Source organism: Oncorhynchus tshawytscha, linkage group LG13 (assembly GCF_018296145.1).
Source record: "Oncorhynchus tshawytscha isolate Ot180627B linkage group LG13, Otsh_v2.0, whole genome shotgun sequence".
Taxonomy (NCBI): domain Eukaryota; kingdom Metazoa; phylum Chordata; class Actinopteri; order Salmoniformes; family Salmonidae; genus Oncorhynchus; species Oncorhynchus tshawytscha.
Genome location: NC_056441.1, coordinates 5,709,127 through 5,728,968, shown reverse-complemented (window position 1 = coordinate 5,728,968; position 19,842 = coordinate 5,709,127). Strand labels below are relative to the sequence as shown.

The 19,842-nt window shown below is 45.1% G+C and overlaps 2 protein-coding genes across 2 annotated transcripts in view; both read right to left on the bottom strand.

Annotated features, from left to right (window-relative positions):
* The window catches only part of trit1 (tRNA isopentenyltransferase 1), a 75,823-nt gene extending 71,356 nt beyond the window's left edge, over nt 1-4,467 (bottom strand). Inside the window, exon 1 of the mRNA XM_042295086.1 lies at nt 4,253-4,467. Coding sequence (XP_042151020.1) covers nt 4,253-4,411 — 159 coding nt within the window. The 5' untranslated portion in view covers nt 4,412-4,467. The remainder of the gene's footprint in view (nt 1-4,252) is intronic.
* Nucleotides 4,468-5,211: 744 nt separating this feature from the next.
* On the bottom strand, nt 5,212-19,499 carry myclb (MYCL proto-oncogene, bHLH transcription factor b). Its single transcript, XM_042295085.1, has 3 exons — nt 19,010-19,499; nt 17,651-18,357; nt 5,212-9,354 (listed from the first exon to the last, which is right to left on the bottom strand). The coding sequence occupies exons 2-3, from the start codon at nt 18,294-18,296 to the stop codon at nt 8,576-8,578; spliced, it is 1,425 nt and encodes a 474-aa protein (XP_042151019.1). The 5' UTR covers nt 18,297-18,357; nt 19,010-19,499; the 3' UTR covers nt 5,212-8,575.
* Nucleotides 19,500-19,842: the final 343 nt, after the last annotated feature.

Sequence of the window (19,842 nt, the reverse complement as noted above, 5' to 3'; positions counted from 1 at the left end):
CCTACACCTCCCCCTCATTTGTTCCTCTGGTGATGTAGAGGTTAACCCAGGTCCCCGGGCGCTCCCATTTGTTGACTTCTGCAACCGTAAAAGCCTTGGGTTCATGCATGTTAACATCAGAAGTCTCCTCCCTAAGTTTGTTTTACTCACTCCTTTAGGACACTCCGCCAACCCCGATGTCCTTGCAGTGTCTGAATTCTGGTTTAGGAAGGCCACCAAAAATTCTGAGATTTCCATCCCAACTACAACATTTTCCATCAAGATAGAACTGCCAAAGGGGGAGGAGTTGCAATCTACCGCAGAGATTGCTTGCAGAGTTCTGTCATACTTTCCAGGTCTTCGCCCAAACAGTTCAAGCTTCTAATTTTACAAATTAATCTCTCCAGAAATAAGTCTCTCACTGTTACAGACTCCCCTCAGCTCTCAGCTGATTGGATACCAATTGTGAATTGATTACCCCCCCCCATCCATCTTCAGAGTTCATTCTGTTAGGCGACCTAAACTGGGATATGCTTAACACCCCAGCAGTCCTACAATCTAAACTAGATACCCTCAATCTCACACAAATTATCAAGAAACCCACCAGGTACAAACCTAAATCCGTAAACAAGTGCACCCTCAGATATTTTCCTGACCAACTTTCCCTCCAAATACACCTCGGCTGTTTTCAATCAGGATCTTAGTGATCACTGCCTCATTGCCTGCATCCGTAATGGGTCTGCGGTCAAACGACCACCACTCATCACTGTCAAGCGCTCCCTAAAACACTTCTGAGAGCAGGCCATTCTAATCGACCTGGCCGGGGTATCCTGGAAGGATATTGATCTCATCCCGTCAGTAGAGGATACCTGGTCGTTATTTAAAAGTAAATAAGCATGCCCCTTTCAAAAACTTTAGAACTAGGAATAGATATAGCCCTTGGTTCAATCCAGACCTGACTGCCCTAAACCAGCACAAAAACATCCTGTGGCGGACTGCACTAGCATCGAATAGTCCCCGCGATATGCAACTGTTCAGGGAAGTCAGAAACCAATACACGCAGTCAGTTAGCAAAGCAAATGCTAGCTTTTTCAAGCAGAAATTTGCATCCTGTAGCTCTAACTCCAAAAAGTTCTGGGACACTAAAGTCCATGGAGAACAAGAGCACCTCCTCCCAGCTGCCCACTGCACTGAGGCTAGGAAACATTGTCACCACCGATAAATCCACGATAATCGAGAATTTCAACAAGCAACCCTCTACGGCTGGCCATACTTACCCCTGGCTACCCCAACCCCGGCCAACAGCTCCGCACCTCCCGCAGCTACTCGCCCAAGCTTCACCAGCTTCTACGTCACCCAAATCCAGATAGCAGATGTTCTGAAAGAGCTGCAAAACCTGGTCCCGTACAAATCAGTTGGGCTAGACAATCTGGACCCGCTTTCTAAAATTGTCCGCCTCCAGTGTTGCAATTCCTATTACCACTCTGTTCAACCTCTCGTATCATCCAAGATCCCTAAAGATTTGATAGCTCTTCAAAGGGGGAGACACTAAACCCAAACTGTTACAGACCTATATCCATTCTTCCCTGCCTTTCTAAAGTCTTCGAAAACCAAGATATCAAACAGATCACTGACCAATTTGAATCCCACCGTACATTCTCAACTGTGTGATCCGGTTCACGACCTGGTCACGGGTTCACCTCAGCCATGCTCAAGGTACTAAACGATATCATAACCGCCACTGATAAAAGACAGTACTGTGCAGCCGTCTTCATCGACCTGGCCAAGGCTTTTGACTCTGTCAATCACTGCATTCTTATTGGCAGAATAAACAGTCTTGGTTTCTCAAATGACTGCCTCGCCTGGTTCACCAACTACTTTTCAGATAGAGTTCAGTGTGTCAAATCGGAGGGCATGTTGTCCGGACCTCTGGCAGTCTATGGGGGTACCACAGGGTTCAATTCTCGGGCTGAGGCTTTTCTCAGTATATGTCAACGATGTTGCTCTTGCTGCGGGTGATTCCCTGATCCACCTCTATGCAGACGACACCATTCTGTATACATCTGGCCCATCTTTGGACACGGTCTTAAACCTCCAAACGAGCTTCAATGCCATACAACACTCCTTCCGTGGCCTCCAACTGCTCTTAAAACGCTGGTAAAACTAAATTCATGCTTTTTCACCCGCCAATCGCTGCCTGCACCTGCCCGCCTGTCCAGCATCACTACTCTGGACAGTTCTGACTTAGAAAATGTGGACATTTACAAATACCTAGGTGTCTGGTTAGACTGTAAACTCTCCTTCCAGACTCATATTAAACATTTCCAATCCAAAATTACATCTACAATTGGCTTCCTATTTCACAACAAAGCCTCCTTCACTCACGCTGCCAAAAACACCCTCATAAAACTGACTATCCTGCCGATCCTCGACTTCAGCGATGTCATTTACAAAATAGCCTCAAACACTGTACTCAGCAAACTGGATGCAGTCCATCACAGCGCCATCCATTTTGTCACCAAAGCCCCATATACCACCCACCACTGCGACCTGTATGCTCTCGTTGGCTGGCCCTAGCTACATATTCGTCGCCAGACCCGCTGGCTCCAGGTCATCTATAAGTCTATGCTAGGTAAAGCTCCGCCTTATCTCAGCTCACTAGTCACCATAACACCCACCCGTAGCACGCGCTCCAGCAGGTGTATCTCATCATCCCCAAAGCTAACACCTACTTTGGCCGCCTTTCTTTCCAGTTCTCTGCTGCCAATGACTGGATAGAATTGCAAAAAAATATGTGTTTTTACATCAAAATAAATAAATACATTTTTAAAAATTAAAAAATTACTTAAATTGGAGACATCTCTCTAACTTTAAGCATCAGCTATCTGAGCAGCTTACCGATCGCTGCAGCTGTACGCAGCCCATCTGTAAATAGCCCATCCAATCTACCTACCTCATCCCCATATTGTTTTTAAATGTACTTTTTTGTACACCAGTATTTCTACTTGCACATCATCATCTGCTCATCTGTCACTCCAGTGTTAATCTGTTAAATTGTAATTACTTTGCTACTATGGACTATTTATTGCCTTACCTCCTCATGCCATTTGCACACACTGTATATAAACATTTCTGTTGCATTATTGACTGTACGTTTGTTTATCCCACGTGTAACTCTGTGTTGTTGGTTTTTGTCTAACTGCTTTGCTTTATCTTGGCCAGGTCGCAGATGTAAATGAGAACTGGTTCTCAACTGGCCTCAACTGGTTAAATAAAGGTTTACTGAACATGTATAAAAATACCTTTGCGAACAGTTGTGTCAAGTTAAAACTCGCCCAAGCCAGTTCACAGAATTTCCCATTTAAATCAAATGTATTTATTCAATACTACATTTAGCTAACATTATATAGTTAATCCAGAGATTCTTGAAGACCCTGATGAAGACAATTTGGCTGTCGAAACGTTGGTAATTACATTTTTTTCATCTGAGCTCCTAGAGTGTGCAGCTCTCTTATTTTCAAATCCAGATATTCGTACCTTTGCCTCGATTTGCCAGTCACGGCCAGATCATCACGACATTTCTAGTTCTTTATGATAGCCATATTAGCATTTCATTTATTGATTTATTACCCGTTTGACCTCTAGGTTTATAAGTATTATGACTCGTACAGTGGTACTCTATTGGAATCGGCTGGCTAGTCGAGGGGGCAAATTGGAGGGGGGCGAGGTTTGCATGCGTCCCTGCAACAGCAACCAAACGATCACACCGATAACAAAATTGCACAAAATAATACGCAGTATCAATTGAATATGTGTTCAACTTCCACCTTCTGTTCAATAAATCCAACGTATGCACCACACCGCCTCTGATGCTGCAAGGCAAACGCCGCGTTAATCCGAAATGAACCTACTTCTGGTGTACAACATTGCAAATATACGATCGGTGTGACTGAGGTGTGATATCCTTCCAATTCTCACTCATAGATACAGTACCTAGCTATATAGACACCCAAGTGAATTCAAGCAAAATACCCACAGCAGGTTGGGTACTGAACTTTGACGGTTGCTAACTAACGTTAACTTCAAAAACACGCAAACTAAGATCACGTTTGGACAGCGAATTTGCAGCATTTATAAGGTAAGTCAGTTACGAAATACCCCTGAAATCTGATAAAAGTAGTTCACTAGACATAAACCTCGTTCTCTCCAAATGCCCTATATGTGAATCCTACCACACAGTATGTCACATCCACGGCGCTTGTGTCCTTCTTACCTGCATGGAATCGGCACTGATTATCTCTCCCTGACGTCGTTTACCAATTTCAATCGCCAGTTTAGACTTCCCAGTACCGGTTGCTCCTAAAATCACGACTAACGGTGGTACAATACTCTTTTTCAGAGCACACTGCAAGCCTCGCACGGGCGCCGCCATGTTGCTTTTACCCTTGTTCCCAGCTGATCAGACACGCGCCTAAGAACTGAGACCGGATATGAGGCGGGCTCTGTAACTAGGCAACGGCAAGAGGTTCCCATGGCACCGGCTTTGATAAAAAAAAAAAGAAGTCGAGTGAAGACGGAAGGTATTTTGGTCCACAAGACTATAGAAAAATAGTACACTAACCTAAATATGTATCTCACCGTTTATAATAGCCTGCATCCAAAAAACATATTCGGCTGTTATGTGGACAAAGACAACACTACATTTGTATCATTGTAGTGTCGTTTATATACCAATAATAGGCTGTATTTTCTGTACTTGATTTACTTTACTAAAGGGGAGGGCTTCTCCCAGCAAATCGATCTTGTAAGGGTTACTATAGAAACTGGGGGGAGTAGAGCCATAGTAACTTTAGATACGTGTTGCTATGGCAACGAGGCCGAGATGTTTCCATGGAGAAGGCCATTGAAGAGTGGGAGTAGTTTTCACTGCTTACTTGCACATGTGTTGATTTTAAAGTACAAGGACACACCTCTCCTCTGAAAATAGCTTGTTTTCCCCTCAACCCTGCAAAGTGAAGCAGTCAGCCCAGTGCCCTACTAACAGTCAAGCTTACTTCAGGAAAACACTAGCAAGAAAAATAGGTCTTCCCACAAGTCTGAGCCTGTGCTCCCCAATTAAGATGCCACCAACTTCCTGTGGTGTGAATGATTCCAGAACATTCCTGTGATATTGTCATTGTCAGCATATATGAACAAGAAAACAGGCTAGACAAAAAGAAGAAGAGACTGAGGTAATGTTTTGAATTTATTACATTGGTCTGATTCTCCCTGTACATATAGGCTTGAGGTACTGAAAACAAAGTGCTTGAGACAAGGCTGCCTGCCACCATATTAGAATTCCCAGAGTGAAACGTAGTATGGCCCACTGCCAAAATGACTGTGTCTAACACACAGAGACCAGTGACAAATTAAAACTACAATGGGCTACAGCCAATCCCGAGGCGGCGCTAATAGATCTTGCGTTACAAGAGATAAATACAGGCTACTGATGGTATGTGCTGAAAGAACAGATGAACAAAGTAGTGAAAGTGAAGAGACTCTAGTTTTGCTCTCCCTTCCTTCCTACTCTCTCTCTCTTCCAACTGCCCTTTCCCCTACTATCTCACCCTCTCCATCGTTCCGCTCTACGCTCGCCCTCGCTACTCTGTGGGAGGCAGAGGGAGTAATCCAAGCTTTCAGGGTTAACATTAGTAGCAGCTCACCTTCTGAAACCAGGCTGCCCAAAAAAAACAACAAAAAAAATAGTTGCCACCCAATCTAATCCTCTCGCTCCCTGGGCCCATATCCACAACGCATCTGAGAGTAGGAGTGCTGATCTAGGATCTGTCCATTTCTAATCTTATTATTATTGTTGTATCTATATGCCAAAACTGATCCTAGATCAGCGCTCCTACGAGGTAATCCTGAGATCGCTCTCTCTCTCGGAAACAAGGATGATGACAGGCCACTGAGTAGGTTATATTAAAAATACATCATCAAGTCTGTTACACTACAGGATGAGTGCTCATCTCCTATGGCACCCTATTCCCTACATTGTACAATATTTTTTTTGTACCAGGGCCCATAGAGTTCTTGGGGGGGTGCACTATAAATGGATTAGGGCCCATAGGGTTCTAGTCAGTAGTGGATTACTATATAGGGAACCATTTGGCACGCAACCGTAGTTTCAGAGCTTCTCTGTTGCTATGGCTTCAACTAATCACCCCCAGAGTTAACTAACGTGCTGTGATACAGCTGGTGGGAGGGGCTGAGACAGTGGGTTCACTGGGGGTGAGGGAGGGAGGATAGGGCTGAAACAGTGGGTTCACTAGGGGTGAGGATAGGGCTGAGACAGTGGGTTCACTAGGGGTGAGGATAGGGCTGAGACAGTGGGTTCACTAGGGGTGAGGATAGGGCTGAGACAGTGGGTTCACTAGGGGTGAGGATAGGGCTGAGACAGTGGGTTCACTGGGGGTGAGGATAGGGCTGAGACAGTGGGTTCACTGGGGGTGAGGATAGGGCTGAGACAGTGGGTTCACTGGGGGTGAGGATAGGGCTGAGACAGTGGGTTCACTAGGGGTGAGGGAGGGAGGATAGGGCTGAGACAGTGGGTTCACTAGGGGTGAGGGAGGGAGGATAGGGCTGAGACAGTGGGTTCACTGGGGGTGAGGATAGGGCTGAGACAGTGGGTTCCCTGGGGGTGAGGATAGGGCTGAGACAGTGGGTTCACTAGGGGTGAGGGAGGGAGGATAGGGCTGAGACAGTGGGTTCACTGGGGGTGAGGATAGGGCTGAGACAGTGGGTTCCCTGGGGGTGAGGGGAGGAGCTGAGACGGTGGGTTCCCTGGGGGTGAGGGGTGGAGCTGAGACGGTGGGTTCCCTGGGGGAGGGAGGGAGTGGCTGAGACAGTGGGTTCCCTGGGGGGGGAAGGCTGAGACAGTGGGTTCCCTGGGGGGCTGAGACAGTGGGTTCACTTCAGGCTACACGCACAGACCAGCCAAGGCCTTTAAGAACTACATCCTCTTAGGTGCCCTATTGTGAGATTTTAGAAAGTGCTGGCTAGATAGTGATTAGTTTGAGCAGGGAAGGGTGAGAGAGACCGGGAGGGGGGTGAGAGAGACCGGGAGGGGGAGGTAGAGCGTGAGGGGCAGCACATAACAGCCATACCAACCACGTCAGCTCACAACAACAACAAAAAACACTCCGTAGGAAAATATAGTACAAAACTCTTGACCTTTTGTACAAATCAACAAAAAACTAAATTAGATCTGTAAAGCAAAACAGGCCTTGAGAACAGCAGAGTGGCAAGTGTGATCAAAGTAATGTTTCAATCCTGTTATTATTTGAATGTTTATTTACTTCACCTTTTATAACAAAAAAATAAAAAATAAGCATTTTGAAATTTGAGTTAAGCCAGTGACAGGAAACAGGAAAGAAAATAGAATTAAATCAAAAAGCTCTGGTTTTGGTTCATTAAGGAGGATACTCGTATGTAACACCCAGAAGGAGACATGCAAACACACAAAACACAGGCTGATCTGAACGTAATGCACAATCGATGGATCCACTCATATACCATACGGTCTTAGACAATAACAGGAAATAAGGTTGACAAATATTATTGGGGCAACGTTAACATGGACAAGCAGATGTTCCATTTCCTGTCCTTTTCAAATGAACTGTCATTGTTTGCAATGGCTAACATTTTGATCATTAGAAGAAAATAAATCCATTAGTCACTGACTGGTTTCAAAATGGCACTGAAAGTATAAAGATATTGTTGAGTTTCAGAGTTGATCAAAAATGTATTTAGTTTAGGACTATTTTTCAAGATGTTCTCATGTCAACATCAACTCCATCTGAGCCGTTGTTGCTGTAGCAAGGGATAATCTTCTTTACACATGCATACAATCAAATCTCACACCGCCTATGTGGCATGATAACTTCTCATGAACAAATAATCTTCCAATCGGGAAACATGACATTAAAATATTTACACACTTTACTAATTTGGTAGATATAACAGAGAGATAAAATGCCAGCCCAGACCCCCCCTCCCCCTAACAAAACTATGATCACGTGACATCAGGTTACTGTCCTTCCTGACGAGATGATTGCTCTGTCAATCACTCTGAAGCAAATGTGCAAAACAACAGAACCCTAACACCACATTATAACCCACTTCCCCACCCCACAAAGTGACCGTTCGTGTCTTTACTCCTTAATCTCATCCTGTGTGTGTGTGTGTGTGTGTGTGTGTGTGTGTGTGTGTCTGGGAGTTCACAACCCCATCCCAACACTAAACCCACTATGTCTTTTCCCTTGATCGTTGGTGTCCTTGCAGATCTTGAACCGCTTTCCTACGAATAGGGGCAAAGGGATCCATTTGGGATTGGGCCAACGAGAGCAAGAAAATCCTCTTAAATCCATCCCTGGTTTTGATTCAGTCCTGGTTTATAATATAGGGTTGAGCAAAGCATACTACTTGGGCTGCTCTCCCTACCAGCCTGCCAGTTAATGAGAGTCCTGGTTTCTGTCGACTAGAGGTCGCTGCCAGTCAGTATGCCAGTCAGTTCAGGGATGTTGTTTGAGCTTTGCCAGCCAGCCAGTCAGGGAGTTCAGGGGCATTGTTTGAGCTGTGCCAACCTGCGGAGAAGCTGCTGTTGCCTGGCCTTCAGCTGACGTTTCTCCTGTGCCCGCTGGCGCTCGCTAGAATGCAGCTGCGCCAGGTACTCAGTGGCACGTGTCAGGATGGCCACCTTGGGTGTCTTGGGGCACTCTGCCAAGCCAGGGATGTTGTCCCGCAGCGCCAGGAAACGAGAGCGCAGGTCATTGCGCCGTTTACGTTCCAGGAAGTTATGAGTCTTGCGTTTGTCCGTGTCCTCACAGTCGGAGGACTGGGGGCTGCAGGGGTGGGAGCAGGACTTCAAGGAGGAGAGGTGGTGGTGGGAGGAGGATGGGGGAGAGTTCGAAGGGGAGGAGGCAAGGATGAGTGTGTTGGCGTCAGGTGACTCCAAACCGGCCATTGCCACTGTGACGTGAGGTGGTTTGCTCTCAGGGTTCTGATTGGTTGAGGCGGGGCCTGGGTGTGGCTTGGGGTGAGATGAGTTTGAGAAGTTATGAGAAGATTTTAGGGGCTCGTGTCGGACTCTCTTCCTGGGGGGCTCGGGATGTTTGTGTGTGTCCGGGGAAGGCGCTGCGTAGTTATGCTGCTGTTGGTGGATAGAGATGTGGAAGTGTTTCATACACGGGTCCACAGGGTCCGCGCCGACCGTGATGGTCACCGGCGTCCGCCCGTTCAGCCTGCCGTTGGACAGCCGCCGGGGCTTGTACTGCTTGTGTTCCACAGTCACCACATCAATCTCCTCTTCGTCCTCATCATCACTAGATTCATCATCTGGAGAAGCAATAGAGAAGTTTAGTGTCCACAAACAAATCAAAGATAAACTTCTGAAACGAAGATAATCAACTACTATGCGCATGATGTTTATTCACGTGATCCTTTATAAAATCACTTTATTTACCCTTTTATGTTCACAATAAACACAAACAGGAAATAAAATGTATTTTTAAAAACAGTTTAAAATAGTATAAAATGAACTTGGGAGGGTTTAGTCATTTGACAAGACTACCAATTGGATACCAAGAAATGGGGAGAAGTCAATATTTCGGTGTTTTAGAATGAGTTTCTTATTAGGCTATATACACACACTAACCGTTCAAAAGGTCAAAAGGTCGGGGTCACTTACAAATCTCCTTGTTTTTGAAAGAGAAGCACTTTTTTGTCCATTTAAAATAACATAAAATTGATCAGAAATACAGTGTAGACATTGTTAATGTTATAAATTACTATTGTAGCTGGAAAACGGCAAGATTTTTTATGGAATACCTACAGAGGTCGTACAGAGGCTCATTATCAGCAACCATCACTCCTGTGTTCCAATGGCACATTGTGTTAGCTAATCCAAGGTGATCATTTTAAAAGGCTAATTGATCATTAGAAAACCCTTTTGCAATTATGTTAGCACAGCTGAAACCTGTTGTGCTGATTAAGGAAGCAATAAAACTGGCTTTCTTAAGACTAGTTGAGTATCTGGAGCATCAGCATTTGTGGGTTTGATTACAGGCACAAAATGGCCAGAAACAAAGAACTTTCTTCTGAAACTCGTCAGTCTATTCTTGTTCTGAGAAATGAAGGCTATTCCATGCAAGAAATTGCCAAGAAACTGAAGATCTCGGACAACGCTGTGTACTACTCCCTTCACAGAACAGAGCAAACTGGCCCTAACCAGAATAGAAAGAGGAGTGGGAGGCCCTGGTGCACAACTGAGCAAGAGGACAAGTACATTAGAGTGTCTAGTTTGAGAAACAGATGCTTCACAAGTCCTCAACTGGCAGCCACATTAAATAGTATCCACAAAAGACCCGTCTCATCATCGACAGTGAAGAGGCGAATCCGGGATGCTGGCCTTCTAGGCAGAGTTGCAAAGAAAAAGCCTCATCTCAGACTGGCCAATAAAAAGAAAGGATTAAGATGGGCAAAAGAACACAGACACTGGACAGAGGAAGATTGGGGGAAAGTGTTGTGGTCAGACAAATCTAAGTTTGAGGTGTTCGGATCACAAAGAAGAGCATTCGTGAGACGCAGAAAAATTAAAAGATGTTGGACGAGTGCTTGATGCCATCTGTCAAGCATGGTGGAGGCAATGTGATGGTCTGGGGGAGGCAGTGTGATGGTCTGGGGGTGATGGTCCGGGAGTGCTTTGGTGGTGGTAAAGTGGGAGATTAGTACAGGGTAAAAGGGATCTTGATGAAGGAAGTCTATCACTCCATTTTGCAACGCCATGCCATACCCGGTGGACGGCGCTTAAATTGGAGCCAATTTCCTACTACAACAGGACAACGACCCAAAGCAAAGCTCCAAACTATGCAAGAACTATTTAGGGAAGAAGCGGTCAGCTGGTATTCGGTCTAATGGAGAGGCACGCTCAGTCACCGGATCTCAACCCTATTGAGCTGTTGTGGGAACAGCTTGACCGTATGGTACGTAAGAAGTGCCCATCAAGCCAATCCAACTTGTGGGCGGTGCTTCAGGAAGCATGGGGTGAAATCTCTTCAGATTACCTCAACAAATTGACAACTAGAATGCCAAAGGTCTGCAAGGCTGTACTTGCTGCAAATGGAGGATTCTTTGATAAAAGCAAAGTTTGGAGGACACAAATATTATTTAAATTAAAAAGCATTATTTATAAACGTGTCAACATCTTGACAATATTTTCTTTCATTTTGCAATTCATTTCGTGTATGTTTTCATGGAAAACAAGGACATTTTTAAGTGACCCCCAAACTTTTGAAAGGTAGTATGCATGTATGTATATAGATGTATGCCTAATGCATCTCTGATTCTCTGCAGGGTGTACAATAAAGTATTGGCTCTTTAGTCTTAATCAAATGACCCATAGCCTATAGATTATGAAGGGATCCGATTATATACTGTAAAGGGATACCTAGTCAGTTGTCAACTGAATGCCTTCAACTGAAATGCATCTTCCACATTTAACCCAACCCATTTGAATCAGAGGTGGGGCGGGCTGACTTAAAAACGACATCGGCGCCTGGGGAACAGTGGGTTAACTGCCTTGCTCAGGGGCAGAACGACAGATTTGAACCTTGTCAGCTCGGGGATTTGATCCAGCAACCTTGCGGTTACTAGTCCAACGCTCTAACCACTACTAAGCCTAAAGTACCATGCTGGGATTCCTAATGACTTCTCAGATGTAGTTACGTGCAAACAGGATCTGGCGTTGAAGAAATATGATAAGATGAACACGGGCACATCTCCCTGTCCATTCTTAGCCTGGAATTTTGGTTATTTGTGTGGTATTAAATTTAAAAAGATTCTGCTGACATGTAAAATGATGTAGAATTACATGAAAATATTTATGAAAAGGCCATTTTTTTCCCTCAGACCTGCAAATTACGATGAACGTTTTCATGCAAGAAGATCCTTTCACCCCCTACTCTTGTTCACGGTGGCCCCCACGGTGGCCCCCACGGTGGCCCCACGGTGGCCCCCACGGTGGCCCCCACAACTTTCTGGCCCGTAGCCCTGTGCTCGATCAAAACTCCTGTGTTGCCATGTCATAGTTACAGGACGAAGAACAACTTTGTAAAACTGCCTATCGTCTGTCCTAGAAGTGAGGGGGAAAAAAATGGTAGACATGTTGTTCTGCTATCCAAAATAATAATTAAAACAAAGTGGATGTAGGGAGAGTCAATATTTTTTTAAGCATTCAGGGAGGGGTTAGGTAAATTATATATTTGGCTGAAGGGAGGGTAATCCATTTTCATTTCAGAGAAGTCTGATGTTCTCCTTATTATAAATTAGGTCCCTTGTGTACTTTATTTCAGGGAAAGTGTGTACCGGTAAGCTTGCTGATGGCCTCCTGAGTGGCACAGTGGTCTAAGGCACTGCACCGCTGTGCCACTAGAGATTCTGGGTTTGAGTCCAGGCTCTGTCGCAGCCATGAGACCCATGGTGCGGCGCACAATTGTCTCAGCGGTGGGTTAGGGGAGGGTTTTGCCGGCAGGGATGACCTTGTCCCATCGCGCACTAGTGACTCCTGTGGTGCAGGCCATTCCTCCGACACTTTGGTGCTTCTGGGTTAAGCGGGCATCGTGTCAAGAAGCAGTTTGTTAGGTTTCGGAGGACACACGGCTCTCGACCTTCGCTGCAGCTCCCGTACGGACTCGAGAGGCGACGAGTAAAGACTAACTACCAATTGGATACTACGAAATTGGGGAGAAAAATAAAAGATGAAAAGCTTGCATCTGTATCCACACACTGTGGCTGGCCGTACCCCAGAGTTCTGGAACAGTGGCTGGCCGTACCCCAGAGTTCTGGAACAGTGGCTGGCCGTACCCTAGAGTTCTGGGTAAAAGCTTCTGGAACAATGAACTCCAAGCAACCTTTCACACCCTCTCCCTCTTCTAAACGTCATATCACACAGGTCTGAAATCTGTGCCAAAGTCTTGCCTACCACTAAAACTACATACTAGCTACTACTCGTACTGGCTACTACTAATACTGGCTACTACTAATACTGGCTACTACTAATACTGGCTACTACTAATACTTGCTACTACTAATACTGGCTACTACTAATACTTGCTACTACTAATACTGGCTACTACTAATACTGGCTACTACTAATACTGGCTACTACTAATACTGGCTACTACTAATACTTGCTACTACTAATACTGGCTACTACTAATACTTGCTACTACTAATACTTGCTACTACTAATACTTGCTACTACTTACTGGGTACTACATACTGGGTACTACATACTGGGTACTATTTTGAATATACTGTTCAGTAAAATCTAATCCACCCCATACTAGGTGTATGGTAAGGCGTCATCTAATGCACAATTGTGTCGATTCCCGCCATTAGTTTACTTTGGTACGAGGCGTCGCCATATCTGATTATCAGCTGTTGTCAAACACAAGTGGGTCTTGTGTCTCTTCCTCGATTCTACTAGCTGAAAAGCCCCAAATTAGTATGACATCCTATGACCTGAAATGGGTATGACACACGATCAGTGCCTACCTCATGCCCAGTGGAAAGTCCCTCTCTCAGGTTATTCATTTCAGTCACGTGGTGGGGGGGGACAGAATGATATGTGGCTAGTGTTCTCACATTCTGAGTAATAACAAGGGACCTCAGTCTCCGAGCAAAATCACTGGTTTTATCAGAGTTTCCCCCCACAATCATTCAATTTGCAACAAGGCCGAGCATTGAAGCCACGTGCTGTGACCAGTTCACTACAGCCATTCACTATACAAAGAATCATCTTTGAGATATTGTTTGGCTGTAACAACTTCAGCTATTCCAATATGTAGAAATATATCATAGCCTTGTGTCAAAATGTGGATGTTTAACACTGGGCCTACATTTAACATCATATTCATCTCATTTCAGCTCCAACTCACTGACCAGACTCCAGGGAACCCTAGTCCCTATATAGTGCACTACTTTAGACCGGAGCCCTATGGAACCTTATTCCCTATATAGTTCACTACTTTAGACCTGAGCCCTATGGAACCCTATTCCCTAAAGTAGTGCACTATATAGGGGATAGGGTTCCATAGGTTTCTGGTCTAAAGTAGTGCACTATATAGGGAATAGGGCTCTGGTCTAAAGTAGTGTACTATATAGGGGATAGGGTTCCATAGGGCTCTGGTCAAAAGTAGTGCACTATATAGGGAATAGGGTTCCATAGGGCTCTGGTCTAAAGTAGTGCACTATATAGGGAATAGGGTTCCATAGGGTTCTGGTCTAAAGTAGTGTACTATAAAGGGGATAGGGTTCCATAGGGCTCTGGTCAAAAATAGTGCACTATATAGGGTATAGGGTGCCATAGGGCTCTGGTCTAAAGTAGTGCACTATATAGGGAATAGGGTGCCATAGGGCTCTGGTCTAAAGTAGTGCACTATATAGGGAATAGGGCTCTGGTCTAAAGTAGTGTACTATATAGGGGATAGGGTTCCATAGGGCTCTGGTCAAAAATAGTGCACTATATAGGGAATAGGGTGCCATAGGGCTCTGGTCTAAAGTAGTGCACTATATAGGGAATAGGGTGCCATAGGGCTCTGGTCTAAAGTAGTGCACTATATAGGGAACAGGGTTCCATAGGGTTCTGGTCTAAAGTAGTGTACTATATAGGGAATAGGGTTCTGGTCTAAAGTAGTGCACTATATAGGAAATAGGGCTCTGGTCTAAAGTAGTGCACTATATAGGGAATAGGGTTCTATTGGGTTCTGGTCTAAAGTAGTGCACTATATAGGGAATAGGGTTCTATAGGGTTCTGGTCTAAAGTAGTGCACTATATAGGGAATAGGGTTCTATAGGGTTCTGGTCTAAAGTAGTGTACTATATAGGGAATAGGGTTCTGGTCTAAAGTAGGTTCTAGGAAATAGGGTTCTGGTCTAAAGTAGTGCACTATATAGGGAATAGGGTTCTATAGGGTTCTGGTCTAAAGTAGTGTACTATATAGGGAATAGGGTTCTGGTCTAAAGTAGTGCACTATATAGGAAAGGGTTCCATAGGGTTCTGGTCTAAAGTAGTGCACTATATAGGGAATAGGGTTCTATAGGGTTCTGGTCTAAAGTAGTGCACTATATAGGGAATAGGATTCTATAGGGCTCTGGTCTAAAGTAGTGCACTATATAGGGAATAGGGTTCCATAGGGTTCTGGTCTAAAGTAGTGCACTATATAGGGAATAGGGTTCCATAGGGCTCTGGTCTAAAGTAGTGCACTATATAGGGAACAGGGTTCTATAGGGTTCTGGTCTAAAGTAGTGCACTATATAGGGAATAGGGTTCTATAGGGCTCTGGTCTAAAGTAGTGCACTATATAGGGAATAGGGTTCCATAGGGTTCTGGTCTAAAGTAGTGCACTATATAGGGAATAGGGTGCCATAGGGCTCTGGTCTAAAGTAGTGCACTATATAGGGAACAGGGTTCCATAGGGCTCTGGTCTAAAGTAGTGCACTATATAGGGAATAGGGTTCTATAGGGTTCTGGTCTAAAGTAGTGCACTATATAGGGAATAGGGCTCTGGTCTAAAGTAGTGCACTATATAGGGAATAGGGTTCTATAGGGTTCTGGTCTAAAGTAGTGCACTATATAGGGAATAGGGTTCTGGTCTAAAGTAGTGCACTATATAGGGAATAGGGTTCTATAGGGTTCTGGTCTAAAGTAGTGCACTATATAGGGAATAGGGCTCTGGTCTAAAGTAGTGCACTATATAGGGAATAGGGTTCTATAGGGTTCTGGTCTAAAGTAGTGTACTATATAGGGAAATAGGGCTCTGGTCTGGTGCACTATATAGGGAATAGGGTTCTATAGGGTTCTGGTCTAAAGTAGTGCACTATATAGGGAATAGGGTTCTATAGGGTTCTGGTCTAAAGTAGTGCACTATGAAGGGAATAGGGTTCTATAGGGTTCTGGTCTAAAGTAGTGTACTATATAGGGAATAGGGTTCTATAGGGTTCTGGTCTAAAGTAGTGCACTATATAGGGAATAGGGTTCTATAGGGTTCTGGTCTAAAGTAGTGTACTATATAGGGAATAGGGTTCTGGTCTAAAGTAGTGCACTATATAGGAAATAGGGTTCTGGTCTAAAGTAGTGCACTATATAGGGAATAGGGTTCTATAGGGTTCTGGTCTAAAGTAGTGCACTATATAGGGAATAGGGCTCTGGTCTAAAGTAGTGCACTATATAGGGAACAGGGTTCCATAGGGTTCTGGTCTAAAGTAGTGCACTATCTAGGGAATAGGAAACAAAAAACAAGGAAGTGTAGAGAATCATTATACCATCTAAACCGCTGTGGAATATATTTTCCAGAACCAAAAATATTGTATTTTCAGCTGTTTTGAAGCCGGTGTACAAAACCAAACGCTAAAGAAACTAAACTAAACTTGGAATGCATAGAAATAGCACATAGAACAGATCTACCTGCTTCTTAAACTTCTTTACAATGAGAATAACAGATCTATAACACATTTATGTGAATTTGGTTCTAAAAAGTTATGCATATTTATGAAACAGTCACACATAGCAAGAGGTGGAGGCAGGTAGTCGAGTGGTTAGAGGCAGGTAGCCTAGCGGTTAGAGGCAGGTAGCCTAGCGGTTAGAGGCAGGTAGTCGAGTGGTTAGAGGCAGGTAGCCTAGCGGTTAGAGGCAGGTAGCCTAGCGGTTAGAGGCAGGTAGTCGAGTGGTTAGAGGCAGGTAGCCTAGCGGTTAGAGGCAGGTAGCCTAGCGAGTGGTTAGAGGCAGGTAGCGGTTAGAGGCAGGTGGTTAGAGGCAGGTAGCCTAGCGGTTAGAGGTAGCAGCGGTTAGAGGCAGGTAGCCGAGTGGTTAGAGGCAGGTAGTAGCGGTTAGAGGCAGGTAGTGGTTAGAGGCAGGTAGCCGAGTGGTTAGAGGCAGGTAGCCGAGTGGTTAGAGGCAGGTAGCCTAGCGGTTAGAGGCAGGTAGTCGAGTGGTTAGAGGCAGGTAGCCTAGTGGTTAGAGGCAGGTTAGTGGGTAGAGGCAGGTAGCCTAGCGGTTAGAGGCAGGTAGCCGAGCGGTTAGGGGCAGGTAGCCTAGCGGTTAGAGGCAGGTAGCCTAGCAGTTAGAGGCAGGTAGCCTAGCAGTTAGAGGCAGGTAGCCTAGCAGTTAGAGGCAGGTAGCCTAGCAGTTAGAGGCAGGTAGCCTAGTGGTTAGAGGCAGGTAGCCTAGCAGTTAGAGCGTTGGACTAATAACCGAAAGGTTGCTGGATCGAATCCCGGAGCTGACAAGGTAAAAATATGTTGTTCTGCCCCCTGAACAAGGCAGTTAACCCACTGTTCCCTTGTAGGCTGTCATTGTGAAATAAGAATTTGTTCTTAACTATTCTCAAAAACAAAACAACCTAGCTAACTTTAGCCACCTAACTAAAATTCATATCATAGTTGCAAATTTGTAACATATACGAATTGTCATTCATAACATATATGTGATGGAAATTCACAAATGAATACATAGAACACGAAACATAACATATCATACTAAATGGAGTGTCGCAGATTTACGTACGAAATAATATGAAGGACCTTCATATAGTCATATAGTCAATTTACAGATCAACGTTGAACTTGTAACTTACCTGATGAGTCTGTGGGGGATTCCGAACCGGAGGACACCGCAGGTTTCTTGAACGGTCCCCCGGCCAGGGGGAAGGTGAGAACAGCACCCGGGTCCACGCAATCCGTCGCCAAGCTACTGAGAACCGGAGCGTCCATGGGTATCGTCACACACTGCGCCCTCCCGGTGGTGTTGATGCCAGCTCCCACCTGCTGCAGGGCCGGTTTGGTCGGCCCCGAACCGGGACAGGAAGCACGTCGCTCCCCGACAACTTTCTCCAGCTGTTTGCCCGCGGAGAAGCTGCTCCACATGCAGTCCTGGATGATAATGGAGCTTAGGTTCCCCAAAGCCTCGTCGGCGGAACTGAATTTACAAGGCACATCCTGGTCGTCCTCTTGACCCAAAAACTGGGACACCCACTCGAGTTTGTCCCCCAGCGAAGGGCAGACCATCCCGACCCCGCCTGCCCCCTCTAAAGTCCGGATAGGGGACATGGGCGGGGTCGGTACTAGCTCGAATTTCTTCCAGATGTCCTCGCTGGGCGCAGTGGATTTAAAGAAATCCTCATCCGGATCGTGGTCGTCGTAGAAGTAATGTTGATAGTGGTCGTACTCCATCTCCCAGCCTGACTCATAGTGAGGGGCGGCGGTGGAGTTTATGCCCGGCATCTAGAGGTCAGGGCAGGCGTAGGAGCGCACTCTTCACTTATCTCCGTTATCAATAGCCTTACTGGGGACACAGAGAGAGAGAGAGAAAGGGGAGAGAGTACTGGGAATCAGACTAGCACGTTGCACTTGTGATTAACACATTATGTTATGATACAACTATTGTGTTTCTGGCGATTTCACGTCTGTCAATATCTAGTGGGGGGGGGATCCTTCTCAATTAAGGAAAATGTGGGTTAACACGATTTATCATAAAAAACACTGTCCTTGTATAGATTTCTAATTGTATAGAACATGTCAAGTAACTTATGCATCCTTGAAGTGTTGAAATGGCTATTTTGTTCTAGATTCAGTAATTATATCGGAACCAATAACCCCGTGAATACCCTCCAACTACACTGAAGGGAAAAAAAATAACAAGCTACAATAACCTCGCAAATGATTGTTTACCACCATCGCCTCGCAACAGTGAACACAGAACTAAAGAACTCCGTGTCCCAACATAGTTGCGTTACCGAATACAACGTTGCCAACTACACCGGTGAAATACATCCACCCTCTCCAACATCATCCAGTCTGTTTATTTTGCAGGGCTACTAGCATAAAAAAAACATGCCCGCCCCCCCGCCCCCTTTAAAATTGTGGCCAAATCGAAAAAATTCCCAAATAGCGCAATAAAAAAAAAAGTTTGAAAACGTTTAAAGAGCAACACTCACCGTTTTTACGGTAGACGACCACCCGTTCTCACAAAGCATTGAAAAGGAAGAGAGGAAATACACTCCAATCCCACTGGTAAATCTTAGCCTAAATAAATGACCCACAGGCGTATTTACTACAACCCAAACTTCCCCGAAACACTGCGATGGAGGCTGTCTTCTATTAGTAGGCGTTAGTCTACAAATACAAGTCTTCCTTTCAGGCAAGGAAAAATAAAGATGTTCTCCTTTATGCGTTGGTGAAATCTAAGGAGCGTCTTGCGTCTTCTTCGTTAATTCCTATAATGAGTAGCCCGACCAACACCGCGAAACTGAAGCTTCTTGCAGTAAACTACTCTCGCTATAAGTAGCTGTTGCTTCCAGTTGAAAGCTCACCAAAACGGTATTAGAAAGTAGACTAGTAGGTTTAAACCTCCCACAAACCTTGACTTGGATAGGATAGAGTTGGCTATGGATACAAACCGACTGCTGCGCTATATCACGGGAAGAAGGGGAGGCTGGGATTTACATAAGAGGCGGACGACAGTAAGGAGGCTCCGCCTACCGGTTAAAGGGCCAGAATCATTTCCAAGGAGTCCTTTTCCAAGACCGTTAAAAATGCCTAACGGGACCCGATTGGACAACAGGTAGTTCGTTATAAGACAGACATTATTCTAACCATGACATGGGGGGCATTTAATTTCAACAAGGGTAGGGCTTTGCATATGTTGCAATAATACAAGTGTGTGTGTGTGTGTGTGTGTGTGTGTGTGTGTGTGTGTGTGTGTGTGTGTGTGTGTGTGTGTGTGTGTGTGTGTGTGTGTGTGTGTGTGTGTGTGTGTGTGTGTGCGGGA

Coding starts and splice junctions, on each gene's coding strand:
- myclb (XM_042295085.1), bottom strand. CDS start 18,296: ATGCCGGGCATAAACTCCACCGCCGCCCCTCACTATGAGTCAGGCTGG. Junction 9,355..17,650: donor ATCCCCCACAGACTCATCAG/GTAAGTTACAAG, acceptor TTGCTTCTCCAG/ATGATGAATCTAGTGATGAT.